At 41.4% G+C, this 14,147-nt stretch overlaps 1 protein-coding gene across 2 annotated transcripts in view; it reads right to left on the reverse strand.

Annotated features, from left to right (window-relative positions):
* The window catches only part of EXPH5 (exophilin 5), an 87,030-nt gene extending 75,345 nt beyond the window's left edge, over positions 1–11,685 (reverse strand). For both annotated transcript variants that reach the window (XM_012474599.2, XM_012474598.2), the window contains exon 1: positions 11,365–11,685. In XM_012474599.2, the coding sequence (XP_012330022.2) occupies positions 11,365–11,483 (119 nt within the window). In that variant the 5' untranslated portion in view covers positions 11,484–11,685. The remainder of the gene's footprint in view (positions 1–11,364) is intronic.
* Positions 11,686–14,147: the final 2,462 nt, after the last annotated feature.

Here is a 14,147-nt window from a genome sequence, read left to right on the forward strand (position 1 = left end):
TGGCTCATGGCCATAATCCTAGCACTTTGGGAAGCTGAGGCAGGCAGAGTGTTTGAAGCCAAGAGTTCAAGACCAGCCTAGTAAACATGGTGAAACCCTGTCTCCACTAAAAATACAAAAAAGTTAGCTGGGCATGGTGGCATAAGCCGGTAGTCCGAGCTACTAGGGAGGCTGGGGTGGGAGGTTTGATCAAGCCTGGAAGGCTGAGGTTGTAGTGGGCTGAGATCACGCCACTGCACTCCAGCCTCGGTGATAGAATGAGACCCTGACTCAAAGGAAAAAAAAAACTATATAAAACCAGGAAACTATATATCAGTATCTCTCATGAACCCAGATTTTTTAAAACCCTCAATATTAGCAAATGTAGTGAGATTATATAAAAAGAATAGTACATGACGATCAAGTGGGATTTTCTTGAGAATATAAGTGAATTTCTTTGCTAGGGCTACCATAATAAAGTACTGCACATTGAGCGACTTGAACAACAGAAACGTCTCACAGTTCTGGAAGCTAGAGACGAAGCTGCTGGCAGGGCCATGCTTCCTCTGGAGGCACTAAGGAAGGGTCTGTTCCAGGCCTCTCTCCTAGCTTCTGATAGTTCCTTGCCTTGTGGCAGCATAACTCCAGTCTGCACAAAGCATTCTCCCTGCATGCTTGTCCATCTTTGTGTCCAAATTTTCCACTTTGTATAAGGACATCATTCATATTAGGATAGGGCCCACCCTAATCACCTCGTTTTAACTTAATTATCTCTGTAATTCTAAGTTAGGTCACATTCCCTGGTATTGGGGATTAAGCGTCTAGCATAGATTTCTTTTTATTTTTTGAAGGACGGTTCAACCCACAACAGTAAGGCTGGTTTGACATTCTAAAATCAATTACTGTTACTAAGTAGATCAATAGTCTATAGAAGAAAAAGCCACATGGTCATATAAATTGATGCACAAAAAGCATTTAATAAACTTCATAATAAAAACTCTCAGCAAGCAAGAAATAGAACCAGACAAAAGTCACCTACAGGCTGGGCATGGGGGCTCACGCCTGTAGTCCCAGCACTTTGGGAGGCCAAGGCGGGCGGATCACCTGAGCCCAGGAGTTCGAGACCAGTCTGGCCAACATAGCAAAATCCTGTCTCTACTAAAAAAAAAAAATTAACAAAAAATAATAAAAAAGAAAAAGTCATTGACAAGAAAATTATAGCTAACACCATAGTTCATAGTGAAAGACTGAGTGGTCAGCAACAAAGCAAGGAAGTACAGTCTCAACACTCTTATTCAACATTAGGCAAGAAAAAGAAATAAAAGGCATACATGTTGGAAAGGAAGAAATAAAACCATCTCCATTTACAGATGACATGACTGGCTACGTAGAAAATCACCCAAAAAATCCCCCCCGCAAAAAAAGAATATCCTAGAGCTAATAAGTAAGTTTAAGTGGTAGGATATGAGATCAATACCAAATATCAACTGTGTTTTGTACACTAGCAATGAAGAATTTAAAAGTGAAATTTAAAACTTTACATGGAAAAGCAAAGGAACAATATACACAAAGTTTTAAAAACAAAGAATAAAATGGCTTCTTTAACTCAGTAAAACACCTTTGAGAGTGACACAGGTTGTTGTATGTATAAATAATTCATTCTGGCCGGGCATAGTGGCTCACGCCTGTAATCCCAGCACCTTGGGAGGCAAAGATGGGCAGATCACCTGAGGTCGACCACCTTGGCCAACATGGCAAAACTTGTCTCTTCTAAAAATGCAAAAAAAAAAAAAAAAAAAAAAAAAAAGCTAGGTGTGGTGACACATGCCTGTAATCCCAGCTACTCGGGAGGTTGAGGCATGAGAATAGTTTGAACCCAGGAGGTGGAGGTTGCAGTGAGCCGAGATTGTGCCACTGCACTCCAGCTTGGGTGACAGAGAGAGACTGTCTCAAAAAAAAAAAAAAAAAAAAAAAAAAAAAGACAATGGAGAAAGCAGACTACTTGATGTTAAGACCTACTATACTATAAAGCCACAGTAACCAAGATACCATAGTATTTGTGAAGGAAAAGACATATTGATCAATGGAAAAGAGCAGAGTCCAGAAATGGACTCCAAAAATATAGCAGATTTTTTACAAAGGTGCAAAGGCAATTTAATGAAGGATAGTCTTTCAACAATGGTGTTGGGATAATTGGGCATTAATATGCAAAAATAAAATAAACCTCATCTTCACATTTTACGTAAAATTTATTTCCAAATGTATCAATGTAAGACATAAGACTATAAAACTTTAAAAAGAAATCATAGGAGAAAATGTTTGTAATCTGGGCTGAGGCAGAGTATTCTTAGAATGCTACTAAAAAGCATGATTCATAAAAGAAAAAAGTTTGATGTGTTGGATTTTGTCAAACTGGATAACTTTTACTCTACAAAGATGCTGTAGGAGCGTTAAGACAAGCTACAGCTGGGAAGAAAACGTTTGCAAACCTGATGTTCAATAGGATACTTGTATCTAGAATATAGAAAGACTTATCAAAATTAACCAATCAGAAAATAAATAACCCAATTAAAAACTGTTAACAGATGCTTCAAAGACAATATATGGAAGGCAAGTAAGCATAAAAAGCATAAAAAGATGTTTACCATCATTAGTCAATAGGGAAATGCAAATTGAAACATGATGAGATACTCCTACAAACCTATTAGAATGGTTAAAATAAAAAATATTGAAAATACCAAATGCTGGCAAGACTGAAGAACTACTATGCTCTTGTCTGAACGTATGTGTCCCCCCAAAATTCATATGTTGAGCCCTACTCCTCAAGGTGATGGTAGTAAGAGATGGGCCTTCAGGGGGTGATTAGGTCAAGAGGGCTCCTCCCTCATGAATGGATCAGTGCACTTATATAAGAGGCTTCAGAGGAAGCCTTTTTACCCCTTCTACCATATGAGGACACAGAGAGGGCACCCTCTATGGGGAAGGGGACTTCACCAAGCACAGAATCTACTGGTGCCTTGATCTTGGACTTCCCAGGGTCTAAAATGATGAGTAATAGATTTCTGTTGTTTATAAATTACCCAGTCTAAGGTATCTTGTTCTAGCAGCCTGAACGACAAAGACAGAGATTGGAACTCTTATATACTGTTGGCAGGAATGCAGAATGGTACAGCTGCGAGGAAAACAGTTTGGCAGTTTCTTATAAATTCAAGAATATAATCCAGGAATTCCACTACTAATAAAAATCATGTTCACACAAAAGCCTGCACATGGACGTTTATAGCAGTATTATCCAGTATCATCAAAATGTGTAAACAATACAAATGCTCTTCAGTGAGTGAATGGATAAATGAACTGTAGTGCATTCCTATAATGAAATACTAAATACTACTCAGCAATATAATGAAATAAATTATTTATTTATTTGTTCATTTATTTATTTTGAGACGAAGTCTCACTCTGTCGCCCAGACTGGAGTGCAGTGGCACTATCTTTGTTCACTGCAACCTCCACCTTGCGGGCTGAAGCGATTCTCCTGCCTCAGCTTCCCAAGTATCTGGGATTACAGATGCACACCACCATGCTTGGCTAATTTTTGTATTTTTAGTAAAGACAGAGTTTCACCATGTTGGCCAGGCTGGTCTCGACCTGACCAACATGGCAAAACTTCAAGTGATCTTCCCACCTCAGCCTCCTGAAGTGCTGGGATTACAGGCGTGAGCCACCTTGCCTGGCCAGAGTGAATTATTTATACATACAACAACCTGTGTGACTCTCATTTTACTGAGTTAAAGAAGCCATTCTCAAAAGGTTATGTATTCTGTGGTTCCATTTATATAACATTCTTTAAAAGATAAAACTAGATGCTGGGTGTAGTGGCTCATGCCTGTAATCCCAGCACTTTGGGAGGCTAAGGTGGGTGGATCACCTGAGGCTGGGAGTTCGAGACCAGCCTGACCAACATGGAGAAACTCCATTTCTACTAAAAATACAAAATTAACTGGGCGTGGTGACGCATGCCTGTAATTCCAGCTACTTGAGAGGCTGAAATAGGAGAATTGCTTGAACCTGGGAGGTGGAGGTTGCTGTGAGCCGAGATCATGCTATTGAACTCCAGCCCGGGCAGCAATAGCGAAACTCCATCTCAAAAAAAAAAAGATAAAACTATAATAATGAAGAACAAAATAGTGGTTGCCAGGATAAGTTACTCTCTCCCCATTCCCTTTCCTCCCTCAACTGCTGTTAAATGCATTTTTTTTCAAAGTTGAAACTAAGGCAAACTCGATCAATATAAAAATATCACAACTCTTTGTTGAGGTGCGGGGAATTTGGTCACTGTCATTCCCCATTTCCTCTTTCATTTAGAAAGCCTAACACACTTTCTAAGGAATGAGGAAGCTGGCTTCTGTGGTCTGTTAATATTTGAAGGCCTTTTAATAGGGTCATTGGCAATGTCAATAAGGAAATACCCCGAGAAGGAGACGGTGGCGAGCCTATAGCTCTCAAATCTCACAGCTTGGGCAATGGCAATAAATTGCAGAAAAACCAAACTGAATGAAGGTGAAGGAGAGAATCCACCCACATTTACCAAAGACCATGCCTCAGCAAGCACGCCTTACTTCTTAGCCACCTTCTTCTCAATGTTAAGACCCTGCTGTGATAACGGGAAGGAAAGCATTTTCTTACTAACCTTAACCTGACCTCCTTTTGACCTTCACGTAGTTCTCAGGTTTAAGACATCTGTGCTAATGAGGAACAAAAGCATTTTCTGACTAACCTTAACCTGACCTTCTTTCGCCCTTCACCTGGTTTCCTCAGATCTTTCTTTCCCTTAGTTTGTATTTGCTACAGCAGTAAGTTAAGTTCCATTTGACTAGGAATTGAGTACCCATTAAGTATGTGAGGCTCTCCATCCCTCAGATAATCCCTGACCCCAAGGAATCAAGGTTGATGTACGACTTACTGTGTACCAACTTACCTGTGCACACATTAACATCGTAAAGAAAAGGACAAGGGCAGAAAAACATTTAGACATTTTAAAAAAGAAATTTACCTTTAAAAGATACTTATTTTTTAAGATATTTTTAAAAAGTCTTTTACCTTCATAAAAGACATTTATGAAAGTAAAAAATAATCAAATATTCTGTATTATTTTTTCTTTTTGAAATTTTATTTTTCTTTTTTTTTCTAGTTCCAGTCCAGACATTCTGTATTTATTATCCAAAGGAACAGTGTCATTACTATTATTTGTTTGTTTTGAGATGGAGTTTCACTCTTTTTGCCCAGGCTGGAGTGCAATGGCACGGTCTCAGCTCACTGCAACTTCCATCTCCCGGGTTCAAGCGATTCTCCTGTCTCAGCTTCCCAGGTAGCTGGGATTACAGGTGCTGGCCACCATGCCCGGCTAATTTTTGTATTTTTAGTAGAGATGGGGTTTCATCATGTTGGTCAGGCTGATCTCGAATTCCTGACATCAGGCAATCTGCCCACCTTGGCTTCCCAAAGTGCTAGGATTACAGGCATGAGTCACAGTGCTTGGCCTATTTTTAATAACATATGATAACTAAAAAATAAAACAGTAGTAAAAGAGTTAAAGTCCCTTTAAATATAATTCCCCAAAGATAACCATTTTAACAGTATAAAGTTTAAGAACTTTATATCAGAAAGCATACATGCATTTTTTAACATAAATGGTTGCCAGCAGTTTTCTTCCATACAGGCAGATGGTACTAGTCATCCTCCCATATCCATTCTGCCATTTTCCTTAGTAATAACATCTCCAACTTTGAGTTGGGCATTTGACTACCTAGAATTGTGTGGTTTTTATTTTTATGGTCAGTGGAGATAAAATAGCAAGAGTTTTAAAGTGAATAGATCAGTCTGGGTTCTGTTACGAGCTAGATGGGCCAGCTGAGGAAAGTCACTTCAACTTTTTGGTACTGTAGGAGGCAGCACCGCACAGCGGTTATGCGGAGATGGAGTTCCCACATCTGACATCGTCGCAGTATGATCCCAAGCATGTCACTTTTCCTCTCTACGCTTCCTCTGTCAAATGGAGATAAAGATATCCCTTAACTCATCAGGTTGTTGTAAGAATTAAATGAGATAGTGCACACAAAGAGCTTAGCATGGGTCAATTCTCAACAAATGTTAGCGATTATTGCAGTTGTTTTATTAGCTTTTGAAAAAGAAGATAATAGGGCTGGGCGCGGTGGCTCACGCCTGTAATCCCAGCACTTTGGGAGGCCGAGGCAGGTGGATTACGAGGTCGAGAGATCAAGACCATCCTGGTCAACATGGTGAAACCCCGTCTCTACTAAAAATACAAAAAAATTAGCTGGGCATGGTGGTGCATGCCTGTAATCCCAGCTACTCAGGAGGCTGAGGCAGGAGAATTGCGTGAACCCAGGAGGCAGAGGTTGTGGTGAGCCGAGATCACGCCATTGCACTCCAGCCTGGGTAACAAGAGCGAAACTCCGTCTCAAAAAAAAAAAAGAAGATAATAATACTCGCTTTATCAGGTTGAGGATGAGGATAAAAACAAACAGATATGAAAGACTGTATATGCTAAAAGAGTTATAATAGCACTAAGCTTAAAAATAACACTGCTTCTTGGCATTGGAATATGGAACTATATTATTATAGTAGTTCTGCGTCTATTGCCTATGGAGACCAATCCACAGGAGTAACTAGATAGGAGAATATAACTGAGAGAAAGTTATCCCTCAGTTTAAAGGAATTAACTAAATTGGATGCCATTGGAAAGTGCAGACACCTCAGAGATCCATATTAATCTGATACCTTGTTATGCATCAGAACGCGCTCAAGCCCCTTGAGCACACTTGTGACTTCCAGGCATTGTTCTCATGGTCCTTTTTCCAAGCCACACAGGGCTGCATAAGGGTGAGCTATATTTATAGGAACGCTTCATCTTACCCATTCTATTGCCAATGAAAACCTTTCATAGACTGAAGCCATTTGGGGTAGAATCTGCGTTTTATTCTCCACTGTATTCTCAGGGCCAACCCAGTGTCTGGCACACAGTAAAAGCCCAATCAGTAGACATCCAGTGTCTCTAGAAACTCTGCCCCTTAACCAGAAGCAGATTTCACAGGCTGGGAGAGGAGAGGGCAGAATGATTAGGGGAAACAGGAGGCTTGTGTATCTGGCTTTTAATCTCTTCCAGATGTGGCAGCTACCACCAGCTACAGACCACTTCATGACTTTGACATATATAGTCCCCTTCAGAACTGTGCCACAGCTCAAGGACATTAGTGTAAATCAATCAGAAACAACTAAATTCTGGAAAACTCTCCTGGGCTGCAATCTTGCCATCGAGCAAAAAATGGTCTAAATCTAGACATGCCATTTAAAAACTTGATTACACCAGGCACTGTAACATCTCACAATTTACAGTTTTCTGCAATTGGAACAATAAACATTTTGGATTTATTGATATTTCTTCTGTAAGCTGACAAGGAGACATAAATCTTTCGGTCCTTCTCTAGTTCAGATTTCCATTCAGGAGAGCTAGTGGTGGAGGTGGGGATAAGACATGTAATTATGGTTTTCAAAGACTTGTAAAAAGTTAGATGCTTTCCAGATTATATGTATGTTTAACATAGCATGTATGTAATGTTTTTACATATGTATGTATGTGTAACATATATATATATATATATATATGGAAAGAGTACAGGTTTTGATGCCAGATAGACTTAGGTTCAAATTCTCTGACGTTTATGAGCTGTGTGACCTTAGGCAAGTTCCTTAATATTGCTCAATTTCAGTTTTACTTCTGTGAAAAAAGCCATTAATACTCACCCCAAGAAATGGTTGTGAGGATTATTCAACGTTGATGAATAAAATAGTCTTGAGATAGACCTGGATTTTAAATTGTGGCTTGCTGCTTACCTTGGACAAGACACTTGACCTTTTTAAATTGTTTCCTTCTTTGTGAAATGAGAATATACACAATGAGGCTATTGGAAGGATTAATTGAATCTGTATAACATGTTTAGTACAGTGCCTAGTCTGCAGTAAGGGCCTAATAAATGTTAGCTGTCATTATTACTACAATAATTACTATTATTATATAAAAAGGTAGCACTTAATATATGTTGGCGTGGCCATCTCCTCCACCTTAATCTCTTACTAAAGAGAAATATCCAAGAATTGGACAATTGGGTCAAGCGTAAAGCTTGTCTTGATAGATATTGCCATAATGCTCACCAAAAGGCTTGTAATCAACTTATAATGACATTAACAATGTGCAGAATCTATCCATTTCATTTCAACCCTCACCCATCTCAGACATTTTTGGCCCTGCATGACACTGTAGTTCTTTTTATTTTAAATTTATTTTATTTATTTTATTTTTAGCTACAGGGTCTCCACTCTGTCACCCTGGCTGGAGTGGAACAATCATAGTTCACTGGACCCTTGAATTCTTAGACTCAAGGGATCTTCCCACCTCAGCCTCCTGAGTAGCTAGTCCTACAAGTATGTGCCACAACGCCACGCTGATTTATTTTTAATTTTTGTTGTAGAGACAGGGTCTTGCTGTGTTGGCCAGACTGGTCTCAAACTCTTGGCCTCAAGCAACCCTTTTGCCTCAGTCTTCCAAAGCACTGGGATTACAGGCATGAGCCACTGGGCCCAGCTCCAACACTGTAGTTCTAGATTGCTAACTATAGAGGGCCTGTATTTCTTCTTAGTTGCCTTGTAGATACCTCAAGCCTATCACAGATATAAATGAACTCATAAGTTATTCCCTAACCTGCTAACTTTCTAAACTTCCCCATTTGGACCTTTATTGCTCTAGTCAAGACATCTTGAAGCTGTTTCTTAAGATAGTAAAAAGGCTTCCCTGAGTCTCTCAGGGCTGTTGAAGCATCTCTTTTTGGTTATTTTTCACATACGCCAAGCCAGAACAGAATGAAATTATACTCTTGAGTTATAAGTAATGTGTCCCGATTTTTGATTTGGAAAATATGATCACACATATCAAGAAAATGAGCAGAAGAGGCAGCCAAGTTGACATGTCGTCTCAGGCCCTTTCTGTAGGCCAATATCTGCTACTGAAATGAATACCTGTGAGCCTGAAGTGGGTAAGCACAACAATCCCAGGGAGACGGCAAGCCCGACATGTGTATTCGATAGCGGAAGTGGGGAATTAACCAGGGGAAAAGACAGAAAAATTGCCTTGGGCATTTGGTCCACACATCTACTTTCCTTAAATGATTTTTTTGTATTTTAATGGTGATATTTTTCAAATTATTTGAGCAATTAAATATTTTTAATATTTAGTATAATACAATATTGATTTTGCTTTAGCATTATAGATTTTTCTGTTGTGCTTCCATTAGGATGTGAGTACCATGAAATTAGAAAATGTGTTTTCACCTTCCTTCTAATGCCCAGCCCAGTGATTTTGTGGAGATACATGTGCTTCGTGTATATTTATGTGGATATCCAGTTCCCTCTAAAGTCAACTGAAGTGGGCATCAGGTCAAAAATAAAAAGTCAAAAGATCACATCTTAAATGAGAGCTTCTCTTTTTTATTTTCTAACTCTCCTCTCAATTTCCCCAAATACACAATGGATCACTTAAGAAGTCTCATCCTGGCCGGGCACGGTGGCTCACGCCTGTAATCCCAGAACTTTGGGAGGCCGAGGTGGGTGAATCACCTGAGATCGGGAGTTTGAGACCAGTCTGACCAACACAGAGAAACCCTGTCTCTACTATAGATACAGAACTAGCCGGGCGTAGTGGCGCATGCCTGTAATCCCAGCTACACAAGAGGCTGAGGCAGGAGAATTGCTTGAACCTGGGAGGCGAAGGTTGCAGTGAGCTGAGATCACGCCACTGCACTCCAGCCTGGGCAACAAGAGTGAAATTCTGTCAAAAAAAAAAAAAAAAAAAAAGCCCCATCCTCTTCAGAGACAAGAAACGCTTCCAATAACACAAGCTGAGAATAACGGCAGTTTCTTAGTGCCTTTGGAATATGCGCTGAAATTCCGTGCAGTTCTGAAGTTCTTCTTCCCAGAACTGGGTGTGCCGTGTGTGGTGCATGTGCCTATGTGTAGGTACATGCACGTGGGTGTGGCATACTGTTCTCATAAAGGCACATCTTCTATACTGTTGGGGCGGGGGATGATAAAGTCACGTTTTCTCAAGGCAGACTATGATAGTATGAAATCCACATTCCCCAACCTCAAATATTCCTTTATCTCCCAAAGAGTCATGTTTAGGGGAGAAGGGTGAAGTCAGGGCATTGAGCTTAGTATATTCTAATTCTTTCTACAAAGACCAACTAGATTTTCCAGTTTGAAAAGGGTCCTTGGAGGGTTTCTTTTGTCGGAGGTGGGGGACAGGCAGGTGGTTTTATCTGCAAGCAGCTGATCATAAAACAAAACGACTCGCTAAATTCCAATCAATGGCACACAGTGTGGCCTGAGAGTGATATCCTGAATTCCCTTCCACAGTTATCTAGAGAAGGACTTAGATGAGTATATGCCAATATTGGCGAGAGAGTCCCTTTAATTCATTCCAGCACTTACCCCACACTTCCCCAGCAGAAAAACTGGTTGATTTACATCCCAGGTAATTATCTGTGTCTCTGGATTTCATTCTGTAGTAACATCCCTCACCTACAACACTGTGTAGTAAGGTCAAGTGTGAAATTCCGCAGAAACTCGCTCCCCACAGCACCACACACACAAGGAGACCCACTCATTCCAGCTACCCCTGTGAGTCCAAGTCCCATTCGCCCACAAAGAAGCCTCTATTTAACAAATTCCTCTAGCTCCTGCCCTTGAGGTGGGGACCTTTCGCGTCCCGTGAGGTGCTCCTGCCCGCGTGGGGTGGAGAGACGCACCTCTGGTGCGAAGAGAAAAGTGTGTTAGGCGAGGGTGGAAGCTCCGTGGGACCCGTGCGAGCACGTGGGTGCGCGCGGGCCGCGGAGTGAGCAGCAGCCAGGATTCCGCTCCAGATCGCGCCCCCGCCCCATTTCAGTGCCTGGAACGGCCCACGCCCCGGGATGGCCCAGCAGACACCCAGCACAACGCAGCGTCACTATGCGGCCCCCGCAGCGCACCGACCCCACCCTGTCCGACCCCAGACCCACAGCCGAGCCCGTCTGTATGCGGTGTATGGAGAGGGTACCAATCAGGCATCCCAAAGTCCTTTAGAGAGCAACTCGGCGCAGTTTCCTCTCCCCGACCCGCAGCCTCCGCAGCCTCCGCAGCAGCTGACCGGAGCACCCCCTCTGCACAGCCCCCCACCCAGGGCAGGTGCCCCGCGCAGTCTCCGCGCCTTCCCCGCGGACCCCCGGCCCCTGCGGGACCCAGGCCCAGGACAAGAGAAATGAATTTGCTCCGTACCTGATCCTGTCCTTCTCGGCCCTCTGTAGCTCCTCGTTTCTTTCCAGCACTTGAAGTATCTTCCTAGCCTCTTCGTCATTTAAGAAACTGAAATCAAACCCCGGAGGAACTTTCGTCATTTTCTTTACTGTGTGTGAGTGAGTTACACTTAAGCTCCTTGGCGCCTCGTGTTAGGAAGGCGTTTTTCAACATATACAAGACCAGTTTCAAAAACTTGATCCCACAGCCAATAATAAGTCCGCCCCTTTGAAAATCTAAAACCACAAACCCAGGGAACGGCCCACACCTACAGGGCTCATATTGACAACACCTTAATGACATGTTTCTCTCAACCTGTCCAACCGAGATGCAAAGTGAACGGCTTAAGGGAGAGAGGGAACCAATCCCTTTCCAAGGGGGGCGGGCCCTCTCCCGTCCCCTCCCTTGTCCCCTCCCCCGTCTCCTCCCGTCACCCTTCCCGCCCCCTATCTGAGTTGTTAAGCAAACAAGGCTATATAATTCTGCCTCTAAGAGAGGCGGAGGCTAAGTGTTGGCCCTAAAGTATTTGCTTTTGCTGTTGCTGTTTGCTCGCACAACTTGAGCTTGACTAGCAGAAGGAGTGAAAAAGGAGATTCATGAGGAATCGTCCCTTTCAATAATTAAGAGCCCATAGAGAATGGAATTGCAAGTAGGATTTGCAACTGGCAAAAGGGTTACTTTATTTGAAAAATCAGAAAGAACTAAACTCACTACACTGACTGTGAATGAACCTGGCGGAAGGGCGGAAATTAGCGTATCCTTGGAAACGAATTCTTTGACAAGCCTCTCATCCCGTAGACATCCCCCGCTTCCTACCTCCACTGTCCCACAAAACTCATTCTCAGATTTTAGAAACAAATAAGCAAAACTGTTTGTGGTATTTTAGGAGAAGACAGCCCAGAAGCAAAGGAAGGTAGAAAGTGCCTGTTAAAAGTTTTCTTTTTGATTTTATCATCATCTTAATAAACTCAGAGAAGTAATACAAGTGCCAGTTAAAAATTCCTAATCTTCTGGTGAAAGCAAAAGGTAATCCTATGAAGCCACAGAAATAGTTTCCTAGAAAGTCGATTGTTCCACAATGGAATAAAGAATAATAGAAATTTCCAAAGATAGTCACATATATACATTTGTCTAAATTATCAAGGCTTTTACAGAAAACATGTTTTTATCTTGGCTTCACTTCCTACACAAAAATAACTTTGTCAGATTGACTTTCGTGCCCCACAGCCTTAATTTGGTCATTTTAAAGATGGTGGTGATGATTGCTAATGTATAAAATGTACTTCTACATATATCATTTCTTTTCATGGCACATAAACCCAATTAAAATTTTGTATCTGTACAAGAACATGATATCAAACATTGCCATTTGTCATTTGTGTTTTGGTCTCTGGGCTACCCCACTTGATCGTCATTATTTAAAACATGGCGAGGCAGCTAGCCGCCATTCAGACAACTTTCTGTGGGTTTCTGTTGTTTGTGTGAACCAGGAACCAATTCTGTTCACCCGTGGTGTACACAACACAGAACTCCTTTATAAATAGGGTCTGTGTTAATGATTATGTTTTGGGAGTGTGTCTTGTATATGGTGTCCAACTTTTCTAGTGTGTTCATTTATTCAGCATACACAAGGGACTTTTAAATATGGGCACTGGTGGGCTTTTACACTGTTTCCAGTATCTCTGTGAATTAATTTCAACCAACATATTCTGGTGCCTATTACATGAAGGGATCGTACACTGTGAACAAAAGAGTCCTTGTCTTTAGAAAGTTTGTAATCCAGTGGGAGAGATACACAAATAGAAAGATGACTACATATCAAAGAAGAATATTAATAGAGGAATAAAGAAAATTCCGTGCACGCACAGAAAAGTAAGTGCCAACTGAGTGGATGGGGAGAGAATACAGTATTTAGGTTGCTGCATGAAGAGTCAGATTTCAACAGGAAGAAATAGAGGATGGTGGGAGGAGATGTGTGAGGCTATTCTAGGCAAGGGATCAGTATGCTGAATAGCAGAAGTACAGTCTAGGAATCTTCTCATATTCCCTCAACCTCTCTGACTAATGGCCAGATTGAACAAAAGCTTGGAAGCTAGAAAATACTGGAGCATGTTCAGGGATTGGTAAGTGATTTGCTTTAGCAGAGCATGTAGTCTCAACAGGGGTAAAATCTTCCTCTTTTTATGTAGAAAGCACAAATATACACATACTACACAGATATACAGTATATCTGTAGTATTAACATTGCATGAGGGAGATGATTGTCAAAGTAAGTTCTAAAAAGGTTCATAGTGGGGAGGGGTTTAGAAACAAACACTGGGTTGAGGTGAGCTCGACTATGAATGCCATGCGATGAAATCTAGACCTCATTGTGTAAGAACTGAGGAGCTAATACAGGTTTTGAGGGTAATAACGATACTGTTAAAATGGAACTTTGGGCAGATTGCTCTGATAGCAGTAGACAAGAAGAGCAGAGTGAAGATGGCATCAAGGAAACCATTGTGTTGGCATGCTGATGCAGGAGAAAGAGAAAGAGGACCCGATCAAAGGCAATGTAAGTGAGAGAAGAAAAACGGGGTGGAATTCCAAAGATATGGACTGGATTTGGTAACTTATTAAACAGGAGGATTAAGAGAGACAGAGACACAAAGATGATGCAAGATCTCAAGAGAGGTGTCTAAAGGAGACTAGTCTATTTGATAGAATAAAAAAGTAAGGTTCGTCAAGAAATCAGGTGTTAAGTTTTTGCCATAAGCAGTTTGAGG

This window comes from Aotus nancymaae, unplaced genomic scaffold (assembly GCF_030222135.1).
Source record: "Aotus nancymaae isolate 86718 unplaced genomic scaffold, 86718_ANA_hifiasm-v0.15.2.pri h1tg000012l, whole genome shotgun sequence".
In the NCBI taxonomy this organism is placed as follows: domain Eukaryota; kingdom Metazoa; phylum Chordata; class Mammalia; order Primates; family Aotidae; genus Aotus; species Aotus nancymaae.